Below are 22,371 nucleotides of genomic sequence, written 5' to 3'. Positions count from 1 at the left end.
GAAATTACTTTCTCAAGAGAATCCTTCGATCAGAAAATCCTTCCATCAGAAAATCCTTTCATCAGAAAGTCCTTTCACCAGCAAATCTTTTCTCAGAAAATCCTTCCAACTGAACATCCTTTCATTAGAAAATCGTTTCATTAGAAAATCGTTTCCAGTCTTCGATGAAACTATGATGAGCCGCAGCAGTACAACGAGTACGCTTTGTTATAGGTATCAAATGTTCATCTCTTCGACATTTTCTTTTGCAATTTGAATTAATTTGCTTCGCGTCACAAAATTATTGCTCTATCAATCTTAACCGATAAACAGAAATTAGGAAAGAAAATTGTAATCGTCGGGATTCCAGCATTATTTACATGGATGTTTAATATTTACACAAAAGAGATAAATTGAAAGGGTGAAACATAGCAGCAAAATATAGGAAATCGATGAATTAAATCAAAAGTCTATTTACTATAGGAAATATGAGTATATCAGGTCGTACGTACACGCACAGGCTCTTAAACGAAACCCCGTCAAAACAATTGAATATTCGTTTCGTTTAATCACTTTTCGTACGGATTAGATGAGTTACCAATTGACGGAGGTGTTATTGATGATGTATGAATATCTCTCATATCTCTGATACGTCGTGAAGGTGGTACCGCTGCTCTGCAGGCTTTAAGTCTAGCTTCCATAATCTATAAACAGAAAATAAATAACTTTTGACGAATCGATGTCACGTGATTTTAACGTGTGCTGTAGCAGAAAATTTAAAAATTCATAAAATTTGAGATGAAACAGATCAAACGAATATAATCAGTAAACAAATATGCTCCGTAAATGAATGCACAGAAATAATAATCAGTTAACCAAACTGTGACCCGAAAAAGACTCAAAGCGATTGTTATAATGTACCAGTGTAACGTGTGTAATCTTTGCCAGTTGTTTCAGCAATAATGTGCAGGAATCGTATTTTGTATAAGATGAATGAACTATGTGTGAATGGAACCAGATAAATGTTAACAGGTGGCGTTCCGGTGATATGGAAGAAACGAAGCCATCTGTTATCATTTCTCTGAATGGAACGACAAAATTTTTTTTGGTCAGCTAAGCCTTGTAGTAAGTCTAAACATAATTGAAGCGATTCAATATATAACCACCACATCGCGTCAGGTTTGTTTTAAAGCACAAGCAATCAAAAATTTGTGAAGATCATATTTAACACAAACGTGACGCAATGTGATGCTAAATATTATTGGCCGCTAGAGTGGATTCAATAATGAAATTATGTGAATGTTAAGAGCCAAGCCTGGGTTAGTTTGGGTACAAACCAGTCATGTAAAATTTTGAAACGGCTTTAAGCGTTACTGCATTCCTGTATTGTCGGGAAGGGGACATCATAAATCCTGTTTTCATTTATTTTACTTTATTTCGTTGTCTCCCTTTGTATATCCAAATCATGAAATTTTATCAGGCCCTACTCTTCTATCTTGTCCTAGAAATCGGAATTCAGACCTACATATGTTCTAACAGCTTTTGATTTCCCATTATTTCCCTGATTTTAGCAGTTAGCGTTTTTCGACACTGACAAGTTGATACCAGGACTTATTTTAGAGAATTTGAATTCCGAAAAAATCTGAAAGAATTCCTTTCAAAATTTCTTTGGAATTCTTTGAGCTATTCAGAATTAAAATTCTCTAAAATCAGCCCTGATTGATACATATCGTTGAACTATCATTTCAGGAACAAACAGCTTATCAATACCACCCATTTCCTGGAACAGACAGAGAACATTTGAACTCATGCACCATGTTTTACTTGAGGACGTTCAACCTTAACTGGGTATATTTTCCTGCATATCGGACAGATGATGCTGTAGAATTCATTAAAATGACAACTCCGACGAAGGTGTAAAGCTCTGATAACACGTGCAGGTGCACAGTATTTATTAGTTTATCAAATTAACAGTGGTGATTAGGTCATGCAAAATTAACTCAATCATTTTATAGAGACGGAGAGACAATAGTTAGGATTTGTAGTGAACCTCATCAGCTTTCCGTATCGGATATATCGGTGCTGCAGTAATACATGTATTCTAACTTTAATCTCCAATCAGATCAACCTGTTGATATACCTGATTGGAGATTTGAACTGGAATGTGTTGGACATTTTAGTGCTGTATTCAAACTTAAATCTTCAATCGATCAACTTCAGGTTCCACCTAACACGCCAAACCGAAGTTTACATGATTGGAGATTCGAACTGGAATGCGTTGCCCTAAATTCGATCTATTTCGTACGTCTCTGTAAGGCGAATAAATTAATTTTGCATGATCTGCAATTGACCTGTTCCGAGCATCTATGATAGTAAGAATATGGTAAGTTCTTTAAATGGTGAACTCTCAGGCGACCTAGTAATAATATTTTAATAACTAATGGATGTAATAGGAATGAATTAATCTGTAAAAAAAACCTTCCGTATTCGGCTCAACGCAATTTTTCCGTGAAACTTTTATATTTAAGAGCAACGGACACTTTGCAAATTTATAGCCTACATTTAGGCGGAAAAATATTTGTTTCTTGATGATTTTTCTGAACCTATCTTTTTTTTTAAAGTAATACAATTAAAGCACGCAAAAATGTGTTACTTTTACGGCCAGGTGAAGGTGTTTACTATAGCAAAACTTGTAAACAAATTCACCTGACCTTAAAGGAAAAGTTGATTTTTGAGTCTTAATTCATTTAAACCCACTTGGAGAAACCTTTAACAGTAACACATTTTTGCGTGTTTAAAAGGTTTTACTTTTTTTTAAAAAAAAAGAAAAGATTTTGGGTAAGAGCAATCATCAGAGAAAGTATACTTTTCCCCCTAAATGGAAGCTATAAATCTGCAATGGATCCATTGCTCTTAAACAGAACAGAGGACACAGACGTAGACATGGACAAGTGGTTAAATGCATTTTCATTAATCTAATTTATTATAAAACTGAGGTAAAGTGTTCTCTTTTTTATGGAATTTATTTAAAAAAATAGTTTTCTCTTCTGTGATTGTTTTTCGTTTTTTTAGCGAGGAAGTGACGTACTTTATTTACATTTTAAATTAAAATATTCTCAAAAAAATATGATGTTTAAATATAAGTATAAAACACTCTATATACACAGTGTATACGGCAAAATAAAATTTACAAATTAATCGACAACACAAAAAATCTAAAAAAGAAAGAAAAGAAAAATTAATTAATTTTAATCCCCCATCGTCTCTGTTCCAATTATACACAATCGACGGTATAATTGTCAGAACTGAGTTGTTGATTTTTTTCATTTTCTCAATTTTTCGTTTCCGGTAAATTTGAATTCGATTTGTCGCTATTGTCATTTGTATTTGTACTGGGAATATTACTACTAGATGAGGACATGACTGGAAACATGGCACTGAATTTTTGTCTTCTGAACAGTGTTGAGATGGGTGTTGGTTCCATTTGTTGCACTTGCGGAGGTTTGGGACAAATGCACCGAAACTTATCACAATCCGAACATAGGAATTTTTCCAACTAAAAAGTGTTTTTTATAATTGAAAAATAAAGCGTGCAAATAAACAAAAATGTAAAAAAAAAATTTAATCGAAAGAAATATAAAAACAAAATTGTTAAATCAAAAAATGATTTGCTAATAGAAATGGAAATGCTAGTAGTTGAAGGTTCAAAAATTAGAATTAAATTTTGCAAGTTTTTCGTCGACAAGGTAAGGCAGTAAAGCTTTGGGGAATATTTTCTGTAACTTTTTTCGTAAGGTGTTGTCTAAGACACGGGACAGGTCAGGTTTTCCATGATCTGAACCTGAATTTCGAATCTGAATTTACCTGAAATCTGAAAATCTGTAAAAATTCAGGTAAATCAGGTCAGATTTTAGGCTTCAGATATACCTGAAATCTGACCTGATTTACCTAAGCCTGTACTGATTTTCACATTTCAGGTAAATTCAGGTCATGTAAAAATATTCATGTTCAGTTCTAATCAGATTCAGATAATCTAAGCTTCAGGTTTGCTTGTCCCGAGCCTTATGTCAGTCATAAACTGCTGTTACGTTGTCCTATAAATCCTTAGACACGTGTATCGCATATGAACACATAAGCACGTAACTAAGAATTGGTAGGAAGAAGACTTATCCTGTAATCGCACTGCCTATGTTTAGCCCTCCATTTACTTTTTAACAATCGAAGGTGGGAGAAGCTTCCATTGTTTGTTTGTTCGTAAACGGAGAGCTTAACGGCGTAAGTGCAAGGACATCTTTACGAGCTGATGCATGAAAAATTATCACAAAATTGAATGTCACAGACTGAACTACTGAACTACAATTATAGACATACTATGATACCGGCGGCGGGTCACAGCATTTTATTTTCTACAAAAACACTAGAGAAATGTTTTGTTGCAGCAATAATTCCGTAAATTGCATAAGAAACTGACTTGTTAAAATTTGTCCCTAAGTTTGTTATGCAAATTACGATTAAGTTAGCTGATTACGTATTAGAAATAATAAAACTTTTAAAACAAGACAGTCCCAAGCCGGAGGAAACTAAAGCCCGACCTGAAGCGAATCCGAATTAAATTTTTAAAATGTAGAAGCAACGGCAGGAGAGATTTTTTGATAACAAAAGATGAATATTTTGCCTGATAAATGGACACTATTTTGCAATAACCAAGTTTCTACCATTTAAAAAATGTCTTTAAACATGGTTATTGCAAAATGCTGCCGATGTGATTGTCATATGTGTAAGGGTGGAATACTACTTCTCAGCAGAATTTTTTTTTGAATCATAGTTCGCATTTCGAGATCGTTAAAAATACAGTGGGCGTCAGTAAAATTTAGGCATGAATTCGCTTCAGCTGCTTTTCAGCTGGTCCGCTCATACCAATACCAATCGCCTTCGTGTAACTATTTTACCGTATAATGGGACTAGAAGCGAATTCAAACGTAAATTTCTGTGACGCGACATCTATATGTAAGTCTGACATAAAGAAAACCTGAAAACCCGACCGAGCCCAACACAAATGAAAATTTTGAAATTCGATAACCCAAAAGCCCGGTAAAAGTGAATCGAGTCGGGTTTCGTTATTGAACGAAAGTGTGGGTAATCCGCTTATATCTACTCCAAACCGGGAGAGCTACGAATTTTCAGTTTAAGTTAAACATTGGCGAGTTGTTGTCTTATGATTGACTGACCTGAGGTTGTAAAATTTTTGACTCAGATTCTCGTTGAACAAAATCTTAATTGCTATTGCAAGGACTGTAATCATTTTACATAGTTCTGTCGCCTTAAAAATCAATCCTTTTGCTTAAACGCCCAGTAGTTTTTTTTGTCCTTCAACATGATACCAACGACATAATTATTGGAATGGAATTTGTCTTTGCGCCTCCTACCTATCAGTATCGAATACTCTGCTTTTCACTCTCGCTGGAGATTCCGCACATTCCATACAAAGGCAATCAAAATTACGAAGGAAATTGGTTTTCTTTGTCGATAATTCGTTGTTAACTTGATTAAGACAGACCATGATCATGTCACACTTAGTTCATGTTTTACCAAGAAACTCCCGAGTTGTTAGTTCTATGTAACACAAGCCGGATGTGGCGGAATATTTGGGAATAAATGCGCTGACTCCTCACATGGAGATAGTTAGTGTTATTGAGGTAATAGAGACCTTCAGCGCATTCTTTCTCAAATATGATATTATATCAGACCCTTCCAGTACGTTACAAGCAACAAACGGAAACAGTGTTAACGACAGACACACAAAATTGAGACAAATTAATGACATAAAGTTGCAAATTCCGACCAAAAATTATTTTGTTGTTATATTTCTGTTCTCGTGTAAGTTCCACACAAAATCGAAGCTCATTGTTTAGATTACCCAGCAACAAAGACCCACAATCAAACAAAAAATAAATATTTTTCAAAATTGACATAAAACACTTACATTGACTTTACGTAGTAACTCTGCGACGAGATTTATTGCGGTTATTTTCGAACTAGCCGTCATCGCATTGCCGTTTAAAACATTTTCAGAGTCTGCGAAAGAAATGAAACAGGATGGTAACACCAACAAAACAACTAACAAAAATTTGTGACTAAATTAAAGAACAAAAAACATTTTTTTTTAAACTAAAATTTTCTCATAACGACGTGCCTTTCCTCTTCACCTTTAACCAAAGCGACATCACAAAATTACAGACATTGAATAAAATAAAAAAATAATTTTTTTTTGTACTTACGACCATTCGAAAGGATCTTTAATCGGATTGAATCCAACAAAAAATAAAAAATAAAAAATTTTGATCTCTCAATTCACAATGTTTATTGTTTTGCTCGGTCAACTTACGGATCAAATGAAAGTTTCATAATTTCTACGGCATGGAATTATCGACAATAATTAACAAAAAAAAAATTAAATAAAATTTTAACCTAACAATTCGATAAGAACAATAATTCCATGCGACTGTGCTACACAAAGAAAAACAATTTTTTTCTTCCTTCTCTTCACAACTTTTCTCCCTAATGTATCGTAACATTTCTCTTACTTTCGCGTTTACTTTCGCGTGGTTCACGCTTTGATCGACGAAAAGCACGCCGTGCAAACTTAAACACTACACTAAACTTACGTTTTATCGGATGCGGCGAAGAATTTACTCCTTCAGCACCAATCGCAGTTTGTGTTTCAATTTCACAGTGACGATTGTCCGAATTCGTTTTTTCACTGAATGATCTGGAATCGCTCGGAACAGTGCGTACGTTGAGCTCTTGTTTTAGATCTGCGAACGAAAACAGGAAGAAAATATGAATGTGGTAGGTGCGATTGAATGTCAAAAGCAGAGCCTATTTTCTGGAATTCAAATAAATAATTTTACTCACTGCCACCGGCAAATGACCTATTACTTTGTATTTTACCTTGTGTGGATGCACCACTCGCTTACGGCTCAAGGTGCAAACGCCACACTTGGCAAAATGAAAAGTTCCAAACAAGGACTACGATCTACTATACATTCCTGGTCGAAAGGTACTCAAAATCAGGGAAAATAAGGGTCTTATTCAATGAACTGAAATGAGTAGTAATATTCAGAAGAAAAAACGTCCAGGAACATTACGTCACGAATGCAAAATTATGTGATGAATCTGGGAGATTGATGATTGGTGGGCGGTGGCAGCAATTTGGAAAAATCCACAAAATTAAGCTCATATGCGGGCATAGTGTGTTGGAATGGTCTCTGTGCCCTGAGTACAAAGTACGCATCAGTTGGTCGTAATGACGTTTGTGGTTCCGCTGCAGCTGTTTCATTAAAAAAATGTAAAAAGTAGTGCGAACGGAACGGTTATTGGTGCATCTAGTGTCTAGGGTGGCGTTAATTCAAAAAACCATTCCAAAGGTCTTATCGTTAGTGCAATATCAAAGGAAGACAAAAATTACTCATACAACCTACGATACTGTACTAACAATAGGTAGTGGAGAAGTTTGAAATGGTTATTTGGGCAAATGGCACCCTATTTACCTGCTGCATGAAAAACTGTTCCGTTCTCATTCTATTTTCATTGTTTTGTGAAGCGGCTGCGGCGGAACCACAGTCTTCATTGGTTCCAACGGATGCATGTTTCATATTCAGGGTACTGACACCTATTCATCGCACTGTCACCCCTTGTATACATTCCAAAAGTTACCTAGTGTTGTAATAGTCCTTCACACACACCAGGCGCATAATACAATGAAAAGGTCCCACCATACGAAGTGACAAATCAAAACATTTCACCCAACACAGATCGTCCCACCGACTCACCTCTTGTTTCATCCATAAGTCGTTGCAACTTGACTTGTAACACCTCCTTTTCATCCACTTCAATTTCCAGCAGGGCATTTTTTTCGTACGCTTGATTTAGCATTGCCTCGAATCCTGCCACACTTTCCGTGACCACTCGATGTGCACGCTCCAAATCATCGTTGACTTGTTCCAGTTCCCGTGTGTAAACCTTCAGCCGATCCTTTTCCTCGCAAATGGAACTGTATTTCTGTTCGAGTTGATTGTATTCGGATTCTGTGTTTGCCATTCGTTTCTGCGTGAGAGATTAATGCAAAAATTTCGATTTGAATTTTCTCCGTGAATTTCGACATTCTTTTGCGTTCGCATCGAATCGATTTAGTTACCCGTAATGATTCATTATCAATTTGTAATTGATTCAATGCCAATTTTAAATCTTTTATGGTTTTTTCATGCTGTTGCAAGGACATTTCTAATTCGGCCTCGAGTTGTCTTGATCCTTCCGTAAAATCATCCAATTCTTGTTTTACGTCTAAGCACCTGCAAATTAAGCGCAACGGTCAACGATCAATATGCTAATCGTAGATGAAACGCAAATCGAAAACATTACTCTTGATGATTTTTCCTGGCCAATTCTTTCCAATAACAACATTCCTCTTCAACGCTGTTAAAACTTTTTGGCTCATCCATGATGGGAAGCAATTACACAAAACACTAAATGATTTACAAATTTCTTTATCTTTAAAATGAAGTGATTGACACTTGCAAATGTACCAAACTTATTGAGGGATTGATAATTATAAAAAAGTTTTGGTAAAATTCTTTGTAGAACAAATAAAAAATGCTCACTCTGCGTCACTGTCATGGACAAAAAAAATATTCAATTGACATTTCGTTTCATATTTAGGCACGCCATCTACACGATACCAATGAAATTGCGTGTGTATAGCGATTTCGTTTCGTTCGTACTAGATGACCAAAAATATTTCGTTTTTCTATTTCGTTTCAAAATTTGAAAAAAAGCGCAAAACTTATAATTTTTTTGGTCTTTAAAATTCTAGAGTGGATTTCTGCAAATCGGCAAGTCCAAAGTCAGGTGAGTTGCAGATTTCGTCGAGAAGCATAAAGTGTTCTGTGTTTGCAGAAACATAACGTGCGCATACAGTTTTATGTGGCATCACAGCCTTCAAGTGTGTGGCACACAGTGTGCCTGCAATAGTCACGAAGAATTTGAGGTATAGTTGTAGTCGTAATTCGTGGCAATGTAAATGTTGAAATTGAAATAATTTAAGTCATTTTTCGATGTCTTAGACGAATCATCCGAACGCTCGACTCATAGTCAAAACATGGTCTGGGTTCGAATTCTTCTCGGCGACGTTAAGTGGCATCTATGCTTTGCTGAAAAGCATACATTTGAGCGTTTTTAAATACTGGATTTTATAGTTTACTTTTGACGATATCTTTCGACCAGAATCCTTCTTCAAAAATATAGGACCGTAATAACGTCCCGAGAAACGACCTCGAATGGTCAGCTCAGAGAATTTAGCAGTTTATAAAAATTTCGTTAAGAGGCACTGGTACTTTGCCGAAAAGCATACATTAGGGCGATTTTTAAATCTTTTGATGATATCTTTCCACCAACAAAACTAATTTTTATTTAAAGCTAACAGTTTCGTGGTCGGAATTGCGGTCGAACAATTTTCAAAAAGGATTCTGATGAAAAGATATCATCAAACATGAAATAAATATGAGACACACAAATGTAGCCTACAATTTTAGCTGAGCATTGGTGCCTCTTAAAGCAAAAGGTGTTTTTATTTCTAGTTCTACTTTCTGTATAAATTCATTAGTTAAAATTGTTAAAGTCTTTCAGTGATAACTGATAAATTTTCATATTTATATTTTTGAGTAAAGTTGAAAGGGTCACATTCAGGGCATATTTAAAGCGTGTATTTTACACCTTTTTATGATTACACAAAAATGTGTACTCATACAGAAAAGATTAAGAAAAGATGGAGTTGGACTTTTCTCTTGACCACAGCTGTTATCGATAACGACGACAAAAATTATGACAAGCTCTGGGTAATATGGTCCTTCATATAGTCAGATGCATCAAAAAATTGAAGTACAAGAGTAACATATTCCGTGTAGAGTAGAGTGTGTATTTTTATGGAGGAAAACATTAAAGACAACCAAGTCCAAGGCCATACTTCTTAAAGATTTCTTCGAAGTAAAACAGTTTCGTGAGCCGATTACAATTAAAGAACATGAAAATAATTAATTTACCAAAGGTAAACGATTTCTGATAATTATTTTACCAAAGGTAGTTTGTCAAAATGTTAACCCTAAAAACGTGTCTCTTAGGACTTTCCTCTTACTGTAAAACAAGCATGAATTTCTCACCATTTCTCGGCTCGGATACTTAACATCTGTCAAAATATCAGTTTCACAACCACACTTATGAGTTCATGAGCTTAATGAGCTACTTTCGCAACACCCAATGTAATGTACTATTGTTCTAAAAAAGTTGAAATCACAAACATTCAAAAACACTATTCAGTAGAACAAGAATACTCATTTGATAACTCTATCTGAATGTGATAGCCGAGTTCCGACATTTCGCATTTTTTACGACTAGTAAGGTTGAGCTGTGGGACGATAGAGTCAGTCACAAGTCTCGGTTATATTGTGTTTTTTGTTGATAAATTCAGGTGGATCAAATGAAGTTAACGGTGTTGCTTGCGCTCTTTGTTTGTCATAAGCAAGTGAGAAGAGAACTATTTCACATTTTTGAAATGATTTCATCCACACAAACAATCAAAACTGTTTATACAGCGTTATCACGACCATGCGCCTGGTGTGTAGCAGCTTCCACCGTATAAAAAAGTATAAATAGCTTTGATTGTATGTATGGATCAGCTGAAAGACAGCTGAAGCAAATTCATGCTGAAATTTCACTGCCTCTGACTGTATCAAATTTTACTAATGTTATAAACATGTGATTAAATAGATATGCTCTGCACAGACAGAAATCGACTTCAATCAAATTAGTCTATTTAAAAAGCAAGAGCTCCGTGAACAACTTCGTGGAGTCAGTGAGCAATTTCTGGAGGATTATGTGTCCATAGCTAAAAAATATTACCACGATTATTATGTTAAGGAAATGGTATCAGAAGGTTTAGTAAGTGAAATTCAAACAAAATTAAGCTTTTTTTAGCCCCGTACGAAGTACGAAGGGGCTTATAGGATTACGATGCCGTGTGTAATTGATGGAATTCGAAGCAGACGGTAAGGGCAAAGTGTTTGCCTATGTTAATAGATGACGAATCTGCAATAAAAATTTTGTCTGTCCGTCTGTCCGTCTGTCACGTCGATATCTTGAGTAAATCAAATCCGATTTCAAATTTTTTTTTTCCCTGAAAGATAGTCGAAATAGTGAGGCTAAGTTCGAAGATGGGCATATTCGGGTCGGCCCTTCGTGAGTTAGGGCCACCTAAGTGATTTAAGGTCTTTTGGTGATATTTATGGCAAAATAAATGTAAATGACGCGGCAAATGATAGGTATTGTCAATACCAATCCAGGAAAAAAAAGTTTTTTTTAAATCGGGTGAGTGGACCGTGAGTTAGGGCCTTAGAAGTGAAATGCTACTAGGGCCCTATGTGTATTTTACATAGAACTCGAGTAAATTTCATTCGTTTATCGTAATTTTTGTTTGATTTGGAAGGTAATCGAATGCCGAATAGAATGTTGTTGAAAAAAAATTAAATTTGGGTCCTTGGCCTAAGGCCGCTACTAGGGCCCTATTTGTATTTCACATATAACTCGAGTAAATTTCATCCGTTTTTCGTAATTTTTGTTTCATTTAGAAGGTAATCAAAGGCCGAATAGAATGTTGTTGAAAAAAAATTAAATTTGGGTCCTTGGACTAAGGCCACTACTAGGGCCCTATGTGTATTTTACATATAACTCGAGCAAATTTCATCCGTTTTTCGTAATTTTTGTTTCATTTGGAAGGTAATCAAAGGCCGAATAGAATGTAGTTGAAAAAAATTTAAATTTGGGTCCTCGGACTGAGGCCGATAATAGGTCCCTATGTGTATTTTACATATAACTCGAGCAAATTTCATCCTTTTTTCGTAATTTTTGTTCCATTTGGAAGGTAATCAAAGGCCGAATAGAATGTTGTTGAAAAGAAAATTAAATTTGGGTCCTTGGACTAAGGCCACTACTAGGGCCCTATGTGTATTTTACATATAACTCGAGCAAATTTCATCCGTTTTTTGTAATTTTTGTTTCATTTGGGAGGTAATCAAAGGCCGAATAGAATGTAGTTGAAAAAAAATTTAAATTTGGGTCCTCGGACTGAGGCCGATACTAGGCCCTTCAAAAAAATAAAATTTTAGGGCGATTTGAAATTTTTGTTTCATTTGAAAGGAACGTCGTACGGGGCTTCGTAATTGCGCTATGCGCAATTTGTAAGATGTACATATTACATAATAATTTTACTTTAACTACATTAACCGGCGCAATAGGCTTACGGTCAAAGTAGGGTGACAGACGCACTAGGGTCACGTACGCAATAGATATACGGGTTTGTACGGGGCTCAGTCGCAGCAAACGCTCCGACTGTTCTGATGGCTCGTTTTACTTTATCGGACGAGTTAGGCAATTTTTCGGTTTCACATTAATTAGTGACAACATTTTTCTTCAATTCCAATGAATCAGGTACAAAAATTGTGTAAATTCGTTTATGAGCGAAAAATTTCGAAAATCGGTGTAAACACCGTGAAAAACTATCATGCATCTATGCCGCAACTGAACGCCGAGCAACGAATAAGTGCGTTGGAAAATATAAAAATATTCAAGACATATGTGTCGAACGGCTTACCACCCGAACGAATAAATGGCATTCTGAATTTATATTATGTTTGGGTATATCGCGATGCAACTGTGGAACAAGTCGAAGGCGCATTGGTAAAATGTCCAAAATGTATATGCCATACCGATGGGGAAACTACGCGAGCAAATCTTGTCCCACCTTCTTCCATTGGTTGGCGTCTATTGGTATCCATTGGCGTCTATTGGTAACCATTGGCGTCTATTGGTAACCATTGGCGTCTATTGATAACCATTGGCGTCTATTGGTAACCATTGGCGTCTATTGGTAACCATTGGCGCCTGTTGGTAACCATTGGCGCCTGTTGGTAACCATTGGCGTCTGTTGGTAACCATTAACGTCTATTGGTAACCATTGGCGTCTATTGGTAACCATTGGCGTCTATTGGTAACCATTGACGTCTATTGGTAACCATTGGCGTCTATTGGTAACCATTGACGTCTATTGGTAACCATTGGCGTCTATTGGTAACCATTGGCGTCTATTGGTAACCATTGGCGTCTATTGGTAACCGTTGGCGTCTATTGCTGTTCGTTAAGTTCGAAAAAAAAACTAGCCGATCAGGATGCATAAATTGACAGCTGACAATTGTAATCGGTTCACTTTTGATTAAAAGCGAACCTATAAGGTCTTTCGCATACTTACTCATTTGTGTGAGTTTTACTCAACATTTTACACAAATGGCCAATAGATAAAACTCTATAAGTGATGCAAACCGAACAAACTCTGGCTCTTACTCTTTAAAAACAACGGAGATATCAACGTTTGAATGTCAATTCCCTTTCCCATTCAAAAATTCAAAATATGAATTCGACCGCTCTGCACTATCCCACTAAACGCTTAGATTGGCATCAATAGCAAATACCACCCGTCACAGTATTTTGGCGCGTAGAAGGAAATTAGTACGTCAATATATGCCAATGGGCCCGTCTATATTGGTGACGAGTAGCATGTTTCGTCTTACAATTTCCTTCTATTGGTAAGAATTGGTGTAGTATAGGCGGCTCCACACTATATCTACCTTGCTATTGGCGTTATTGGTGTTTATTACCTTCCACTGGTGTCTATTAGCTTCCATTGGAGCCTGTTGGCATCTATTGGTACCAATAGCAAATAGCATCTGTCCCAGAATTTGCTCGCTTAGTTACCCCCTCGCCTTGTGTCACACGCAACTGAAAGTTAACTATAACAACTCGAATCTCTGTGTATTTTAGAACTATTTGTACGGGACGGAGCCCATTGACTTGAATACTGTTTTCATTGATTCAATTCAACTAAGTTAGTGCTGTAGTGTACTCTATCGAAACAGTGTCAAATGTTTGTTCTTTACTTTAGATGCAACTACAACCGAATGTCCCGATGCGCATCAAAAGTACACAAATGTAATGAATAAAGTGCAAAAGATTGTTGACGTGAAACCAAAAGTAGCCCAGGATGTGACCGCCATCCACGAGAAATTCCCATGCAATGACATCGCTCATCACCTCATCAGTCTTGCGGTAAGCAAAGGCTTTTATTATAGTAAATTTAGCAAAAATTTGCCAAATTTGGTTCTTCAAGGATTTGCCTATACTATACGGAGCTAATGTGACGAAAATCAATGGGTGCATGATCATTAAGGAGGGTGGCTTCATCGGATATGACTATGAGAAATTCGGGTTAGCCGAATATATTTTATCAACAAAATTGCCAGATGGAACTTTCCGTGGCATAATTGATTTTGTAAAGGCATGCGACAAAGTTGACGGGTCAGTCGAAGACATTGAAAAGACACTGGTAAGCTGAAGAAACAATCTTTCAATTCAACGAAATTAGCTTTAAAATATTTGGTGAATTTTTCCACATATTACAGGAATATTACTACGACGTTGTACCGAAAGTAAAGTGCGAGAGAACTGATGAATACTGAGCGCAAACTAGCTGAAATATTTTTAAACTTGCAGCAACGCACTTCAAACAGAAGTGGTAATCTAATTATGGGGATTTATTCGTCATATCAGCATCTGAACAAAAATAACAATAAAATTTAAAACATAAAATTACAGATGGAAAATCTCGTTAAAATTATCGTGGAAATTGCCCATAACAGCTACCTCTCTTCTCTGTATAGCGATGCTCAACCTTTCTTGTAGGTATGATCTTGAACGTGGCTCGTTTGTCTTTATAGCTATAATTTTGTTTAGGATCGTAAAAAGGTTGATGGATTCGCTACTCCACGGTCGATTAGATTAATGTCCGATATTTTGTCACTGCGTTGGGCCAACGCACTTCAAGCAAAAGTGATCACAGTCGAAAGCTGCGAAATAGAGTACTATTTTGTATGAAATGGTTTTTTACACTGTAAAATTTAGTGTTTTGGAGTTGTATGCCAGACTGCCAAGTTTCAGTACCCTATTTAGAGTACCACTTATGCTTGAAGTGCGTTGATTGGGCCTTTGTTTCTGCAATTGCCTGCAATTTTTGTGGAAAATAATAGATGGCTTCGGTGTAGGTAGCGTCCCTTGACCAAGGAATACAAGGTTATAACACACTGTTAAACCGTTTCAGAAAAAATAGTCACCTGTCACTCTAAGCACATGTGGTTGGAGTGCGTTAGTTGCAAAAATATTTTTGATCAAAAAAGAAATAAATGAAAAATACCTATTTATATTCTGGAACGCAGAAGCGGTGTTTTTGTTCTTGGCCCTTGAGTGATTAGAGACTTTTTTCGTTGTTATCAAACTCTGCCAAATGACCACATGGTGGATGATTAGTAATTTGACTTTTCGAGTAGAGTTGAAAAGGTCAAATATCATACATTACGCATGAAAACCACAAATTAATAGTTATTTGTCTACCAATGGGTGAAGTTAGGAAATTCCACTGACAGTGAATCACTCGACGTGGGATTTGCTATTTTTACAACTTCTTGTAATTGGACTTCGGACTTATTTTGTCTGTTGATGTGAAATCTGAATGATTTGACTTGGGAGTATTTACTCATACACTGCTCATATGAGCAAACGAAGGTGGCTATGCCGCCAACCAATACTCTCTCTAGCAAACAACCTCTCAGCTCTCTGTGTCAAATTCACACCTTATTTCTTTGTATTCTACAAACACTATTCCACATTTTGACTGACTACGTTGTAATGTACATGTATATTCCAAGGGCTACTTGATTCTTTCACCACCTTAATAAAAGTAGTTTGGTTGCTAGAGAGGGTATTGCGCCAACCATAGAGGTAGAGGCGCCAACATGTTCTTGATTAATATGCCAAATAAGTAGAGCTAATACATTCGCCTCAAAAACCGCAAGACTTACACAGCATTTTTACGTTAATTGTTTAATTTTTCCCAAATGAAACAAAAATTAGGAAAAACGGATGAAATTTACTCGGGTTATATGCAAAATACACCTAGGTCAAAATAGCCTTTCACTTCTAGAGCCTTAACTCACGGTCCACTCATCCAATTTTAATTTGAAAATATTCCTGGACTGATATCGGCAATACTTTACCGTTTCAATAGCTTCAAGTCTTCAGGGAAGTCGAAGAGTAGCAAGATGGGCCTCGTTTGAAAGCTTTTGATATTACCTTTCGATACTCAACACACTCAACATGATATGTATCGGACTTCTTTGTACTACTCCTATCTATTCCTTTCACAACACGAAACGTTGGTTGGGTTGCGTTAACAGCTGAAGAAAAGACAATCTCACTATATCGATCATTACTCGGTCAATACATTTTCGTTCCAGTTGGCTTCGAAACAATGGGTCCATGGGGTCCGCACGCAAAAAAATCATTGATGATTTGGGTAAAAGAATTTCAATAGCAACAAACGAAAAGAGGTCAACGTTATATCTTGAGCAAATAATTAGTTTAGATATACAACGCGGCAATGCTATGTCTGTACTAGGAACGTTGCCATCAACCAATGATCTTGAAAAAATCTCTTATCTTTTGCCCAAGCAGAAATCGAATATAAATTAATGGAAATTGATGTAAATTATGGAATATAATTCAAATATTAAGTTTAAAAAAAAAAAACAAAAAAAGAAACACGAAAAATTGTTGATTTTTCCCTAAGATTTTACTCATGCCGTTTTTAGGATTTTTGAGACACTATGGCGTCTGCTTTGTCTGCTAAAAAATCTCACTTCGTTCGGGCTACAACATGCGAAAAAGCTCATATTTGTGTGTACCTTGGGCCTTGGACCTTGGGCATCGCCTTGGATCAACAGGATTTCTTGTAAATTTTTGTCTATATTGTTGACAACGACATCAGATGACTAGCCGTTTGTTAAGTGTTTAACATTCTTTCCCGACCACTATAGATTACGACAGCAACTCATCCCAAAGGTAAAAGTTTCGTCTCATCTCAAACCTGTGCGTGATTCGAATGATCTAGTGAGCCTATCTCGATAGGTAGGCGTTCAGTAATAATTCTTTGTTAAAATCTGTTTTTCCAAATTCGAGATTATCAAAATTCAAAAAGTATATCGACCACTCTAAAAGCAATGGCTAGCCACTTTGGTACACCAGCATTCGAAGATAAACAAATGGTGGATGAATTTAATAGATGTGAAATGCGGTTAAATTTGCTCAGTAAAAAAGTTCGTGAAATTGGTCGCGATTTTCGAAACATGAATCTGTGGTGTAGACTCCTGAGAGATGAAAACATTGACAACGTCATGAGTGAAATGAATAACGAGAAAAAGGAATTCCGAATTCGATTCAATATAATGGCAGACGACATACGCGACAATCTGAATAAATGGGAGAATCTTTTCAGCAGCCGAAACGTATTTTCCTTCCAGTTGAATCTAAGATTCCAATGTAGCGGCCTTCGCGATATTGTCACAGAAAACCTTGGTAGTCTGAAGACGAAGGTGAAAGATTTCATTCGATACTATACTCGTCATTATGAAATGATTGCAACCACTATCTCGAGAAGTCCATTCAAGAGACTTTTGGCCGATGACAGTCCTGCTCATTTGGTGGACGACCGGGTATATACAAATGACGATGGTATTGTTACGATAGACGATGATTATGATGATGATTGTGTATTTATGGGATATCCTGATTTCCCCAGGAGAAAATAAACGGAAGTTTCTGCTCGCATCAAAGTTACTTTATGAATTTAGTAAGGATTTATAGGTTTTGCTCCGTCTTCTCAACGAGTTAACAGTGGTAACTTCCCACTCATCTGTCTATTGTTCGATTAAAGGAAGTAATACACTGGAAAATACATAAAAAATACGGGTGACACAGGGGTAATGTATGCAACCAGTTTGTGATTAACTACGAAAGACACAACCTTTGACTAGCAGAATTCATTGGAGCTCGTTTTGATTTGATTTGTTTAGATACCTCACTAACAACTTATTACGGCCGATCTGCAAAAACAAATAGACCACCGGCCTTGGGTGACTTCCAATCCACGCCTCGAAGTATATATACTTTCCTGATGGAAGTTAGGTGCTAAATTGATATCTCGCCTTAATGTAGGCTAGACATATTCACACCAAGTCATGGTACTTCAAAGTAGGATGTTACCAATGCGATATAATCGCTAGAAATATTTGGTGTGGAATTGTCTGACACGGGAATCGAACCTGAGTCATTTAGGTGGAAGGCTAGTACGTAACCATCTCGAATGTTTGTCGAATATATTGTCCCTATGGTTCTGGCAATAAGACTTGGATTTGTTATGTAAAGTGTGAGTCTATGTAGAGGATGTCTCGCTGTAAGTGAGAATGTATGACCGACAATTGAAATTAATTTGATCAAATCAATGAACTCTTCCGAAATCTGTCGTGACATTTTATCCGTCGTGACAAACCACAAGTAAGAATGTAAGTACTACGTTTTCAGGAAGTCTTCGGAAGACAACGCATTCAACTATCTTCCGAAAAGTCATTCACGATTTTGAATGTCTTCTCAACCAAAAATTTCAACCACAAAAATGTGTTAATAAATTCCTCAGAATTTTTTTTTCCGCTAATCTCATGTTCGCTCAAATTTATTATAGTCTGCATCTCGATCGCATGCATATGAAATGTTACACACACACACAATGAGAACATAACGAGAAAAAGTATACCGAAGACAGCAGTGGATTTATTCCGTTTGGCTCAAAGCGCGTGATCCTTCTATTATCTGAAAGCCTTAAACCAACATATAATTGTAAGTGACTTTGCAGCGACTTAGTTAAATCGAAGCGGCATTATGCCTACATCAACCCATAGCAAGCAGTTATCTTATTGAAGATCAAACATTCTTAAATCAATATAAATTTTAATCATATTTCTACTTAGTAGTTTTTTATGTTGCGTTTTGCAGAATTGCGTGCTTTTGTTTTTTCTCCAGCCTTCTCATTTGAGACTACTGTATCAGCATTCTCTGATATCTTTTTAAAAACCATTTCATGCTTTTATCTCACATATAAAACCTTAACAGATAATCGTTCTTAACACTGGTTTTCTTTATTAAATAGTTTAGTCCAATTATATATAAAACGAGTTATGCGAAAAAAAAGAAACCAATTAATAACAAGGTTAATTGACCTCTCTCATCATTCCTCTTTGGTCTCGTATATATGCGATTATGATAAAACTAACAAACACGAAATGTAATTGTACCCTTGTGGGATGCGTTAAATGATTCCAGAAATTAGAGATTTAGATTTCACTTTTTTTGGAAAACAGTTCACCCTAATACCCTCTTCATGGTGTAGTTGAATGAAGTTTAATCAAACATGCGAAGACAAATTTGATATTTTTGGATATTGTTAACCACGTAGTTGCCCTGAACAAGGTTCCACAAAAAGGTTTGATTTTCAAACGTGAAGACGAACGCACAGGGACTAATAAGGCTCTCTAGGGTGCGCTATGGGTTTGATAGAACTCATTGGAGTTACAATCGATAGGGTATGGAAGTTTAATAGACATGGTTTAAAAAAAAAAACTGATCTAGTGGCTGCAAGATAGTATAGTCGTTTAAGTTTAAAATTTTCGGAAGGTCATACAGGCGTGGAGGCTCATAGAGGTGCCAAAGTGTTTTAGTATGAGAAGAGCAACACATCGACCAATATCCAAAAAAAACTTACCTTATCTACTCTACTGTAATGTCAAAATATTCATAATTCATACCTCTGCTTCAGTATCTAAATGGATTAAATTTGCACACTAACAGATCCGTTGTAGTATATGTTCAATTTTGTAGTGACACATGTCAGTGACGAAATTGACAGGTCCGTGCGCAAATCTAATATTTACGCACCGATTCTATTGATAATGATAATGTAGTAGTATAGGTCATCTATATGTGCGAGGGTATGTGCTATGGTTGACGATGTGTTTTTGCATGAAAATAATGAATCTTTTGACTAAAATTGCGTCAGTTTGTGTAGATTTCGACATTATAGTAGATAAAATCTTGTTGCTAACTCGTCAGTAAATGGAGTTTTTCGCATAAGATGTGTTGTTAAACTAGCTTCCCTCGTATCGGCAATCTCATATCTAGTGCGCAAAATAACCCCATTTACCAACTAGTTAGCAAAATAGCTGTTTTTTAGACCGCCCATATAGATGTGAAATTGGTTCAACGTTTTTCTATGATATTTGGCCACAGTTGTGAGACTAAGCGACACCTAAGTCACACTAATGATAATTGTTCGCAACCAAACTGATTAATTTTGTTTTACTGCTAGTCTCGGCCAAGGTAAATATAATGGAAATTAATATCTACATTTGTCTCGACTTTCCATCAACACCACATTTGTTATATCTCACGTTAACAGTGCCGATCTATTGATTGCCTAAGTGAGGTAAGTCCATCTACGACGAAATTTTAAGCATGACGGTATGCTTTTTTTATTTTTTTTATAACTTTGTGTAAAAACCACAATCAAACAATTCATCCTCACTTAGGTGAGAAAAATACAGACAGGCTTGACATAAATTGTATGAATGAGGTGAGGATTATTACACAAAAGTGTTGTTTGACATTTATACACCAGATTTGCATAGAGGAATCCATAAAAAACAAGTGACACAACAATAATGAGAAAAGCTTAGTGGCAGGCTGGAAAGATGATAACAAAAGATGTTTCTACTTCTGAAGACTTTTTGTAACAAATTTCCAAAAAAAAGATACAGAAAAACTCAAAATGCAATGGTGAGGGTCGTGATATATGTAATATGTATAATTCACTAAATCTGGTACTTCTCTTGTTTAAAATATCTGATCTAATGTTCGATACAATTGTAGTTTATATGACTAGGTATAAAAAGTTGAATTATACAGTTTCCGTGTGAATTTTGTTGATCCGAGGCGATGCCGAGATCAAAATACACATACTTTTCATTGTTATCCCGATGTATGTAGTAGATTTTACTTTACTATTACATTCCCTCACTGGTGAAAAGTCTTTTTCTCGCTCGTAAAGTAAAACGTCATACTGTACACGTGAATGAATTTGATATCTCGTATCGCGATGAGTAAAAGTACCTCGGATACTTTTACTCATCTGGATACGAGATATCAAATTCCTTCACTGGTACAGTAATCCACTATTACATGCTGAGGACGTCGAAAGTATTGCTTCAAACATGAAACGTACATCGAAAATCTTTTACTTCATTAGCCTGAACATAAATTTTACTAATATATTAAGATTCCATACACCAGTTCTCGCCACTTATTACGTGCTTCGTTGTCGATAACAGGTGACCTCTACCTCTTTTTTCTGGACTTGTTAATTTCAGATTGACTTTCAAAATAAATATTTGCTCTAAGTAAAACACCCTTTAACCACGTTCTGTACCTGTGCGCAACAACAATACACAATCAACAACAACAAAAAGCCAATTAATCAATCACACTGTTAACGTGTATCCTTTTTACTCTCTACACGTTCTTCAATTTAGATTCGCACTAAAATTTCTGTTGGTTAATTGGGTGCGAAATTCTTGCATATATATCGAACGCATTATTTTTCGTTTCGTTATTATATATACTTGTATGTTAGTCTTTCATTTTATTATTTTATACATTTTTATTCTTCGCCGTTCCTTAAATAAGATTCTAATATCAAAGGTGATGTTTTATATGCTTCTTCTTTTCCCGCCATCATCATATCTACCAGATAATGTAAATCTTTGCTACAAAATGCTCTAATCCATTTATAAACATTAATAAATCTATAATGGTCACTTCCATGCATGTTATACATTATATTTCAGAGAGATTGAGAGTTGTTCATATTATAACGAAAACAAATAAAAATTAATTATTTTTGATGTACTTTAACAGCGAAGCACTCTGTCATCGACGATATTTCGTTTTAATAATTCACATTCAATCTGATGGTATTTCGTATGGATAGAAGGAGCTTTTCATTACAGTTGTTCTATTTCGATTACGGTTCGGGATTAGATGATAATACCACTGAAGTTAGCTATGATAATCAGTGTAATGCTGGTCTTATATAGGAGCATGGATGTCGACGATGATATGAATCACCAACTACACTGGCTGGACTGTGTGTGAAGGCGGTAGATGGAAATAAACTATTGGGCGCTTGAGCGTTAAAAATAATTAAATTTACCAATATTTTCATCAATGGCATAGTAAGGTACCAACTTTATGAAATAATGGTTCTAGCGGTTTAAAATATTTGTAAAATGTAGAAAT

The 22,371-nt window shown here is 35.9% G+C and overlaps 2 protein-coding genes and 1 long non-coding RNA gene across 4 annotated transcripts; 2 read left to right on the top strand and 1 right to left on the bottom strand.

Annotated features, from left to right (window-relative positions):
• Window positions 1-238: 238 nt before the first annotated feature.
• Window positions 239-8,692, bottom strand: LOC119085431 (nuclear distribution protein nudE homolog). 2 transcript variants are annotated; one of them, XM_037195847.1, is made up of 6 exons: window positions 8,401-8,692; window positions 8,177-8,330; window positions 7,812-8,085; window positions 6,645-6,794; window positions 5,963-6,054; window positions 239-683 (listed from the first exon to the last, which is right to left on the bottom strand). In XM_037195847.1, exons 1-6 carry the CDS (start codon window positions 8,478-8,480, stop codon window positions 549-551), a joined length of 885 nt encoding a protein of 294 aa, XP_037051742.1. In that variant the 5' UTR covers window positions 8,481-8,692; the 3' UTR covers window positions 239-548. The 2 variants fall into 2 exon arrangements, with proteins under 2 accessions (XP_037051742.1, XP_037051741.1); XM_037195846.1 differs by lacking the exon at window positions 239-683 and adding an exon at window positions 2,989-3,535 and having other exon boundaries at window positions 8,401-8,675.
• A 1,766-nt stretch (window positions 8,693-10,458) lies between these two features.
• On the top strand, window positions 10,459-12,594 carry LOC119085465. The gene is made up of 3 exons (XR_005089303.1): window positions 10,459-10,555; window positions 10,801-10,971; window positions 12,517-12,594. It is a non-coding gene; the product is annotated as an uncharacterized LOC119085465 (long non-coding RNA).
• Window positions 12,595-13,856: 1,262 nt separating this feature from the next.
• On the top strand, window positions 13,857-14,635 carry LOC119085452. The gene is made up of 4 exons (XM_037195875.1): window positions 13,857-13,966; window positions 14,024-14,187; window positions 14,249-14,464; window positions 14,541-14,635. The coding sequence occupies exons 2-4, from the start codon at window positions 14,074-14,076 to the stop codon at window positions 14,595-14,597; spliced, it is 387 nt and encodes a 128-aa protein (XP_037051770.1). The 5' UTR covers window positions 13,857-13,966; window positions 14,024-14,073; the 3' UTR covers window positions 14,598-14,635.
• The last annotated feature ends 7,736 nt before the right edge of the window (window positions 14,636-22,371 follow it).

The sequence above is a fragment of the Bradysia coprophila genome, unplaced genomic scaffold (assembly GCF_014529535.1).
Source record: "Bradysia coprophila strain Holo2 unplaced genomic scaffold, BU_Bcop_v1 contig_94, whole genome shotgun sequence".
In the NCBI taxonomy this organism is placed as follows: domain Eukaryota; kingdom Metazoa; phylum Arthropoda; class Insecta; order Diptera; family Sciaridae; genus Bradysia; species Bradysia coprophila.
Note: the sequence above shows the minus strand (reverse complement) of the source record. Positions and strands in the feature narration are given on the sequence as shown.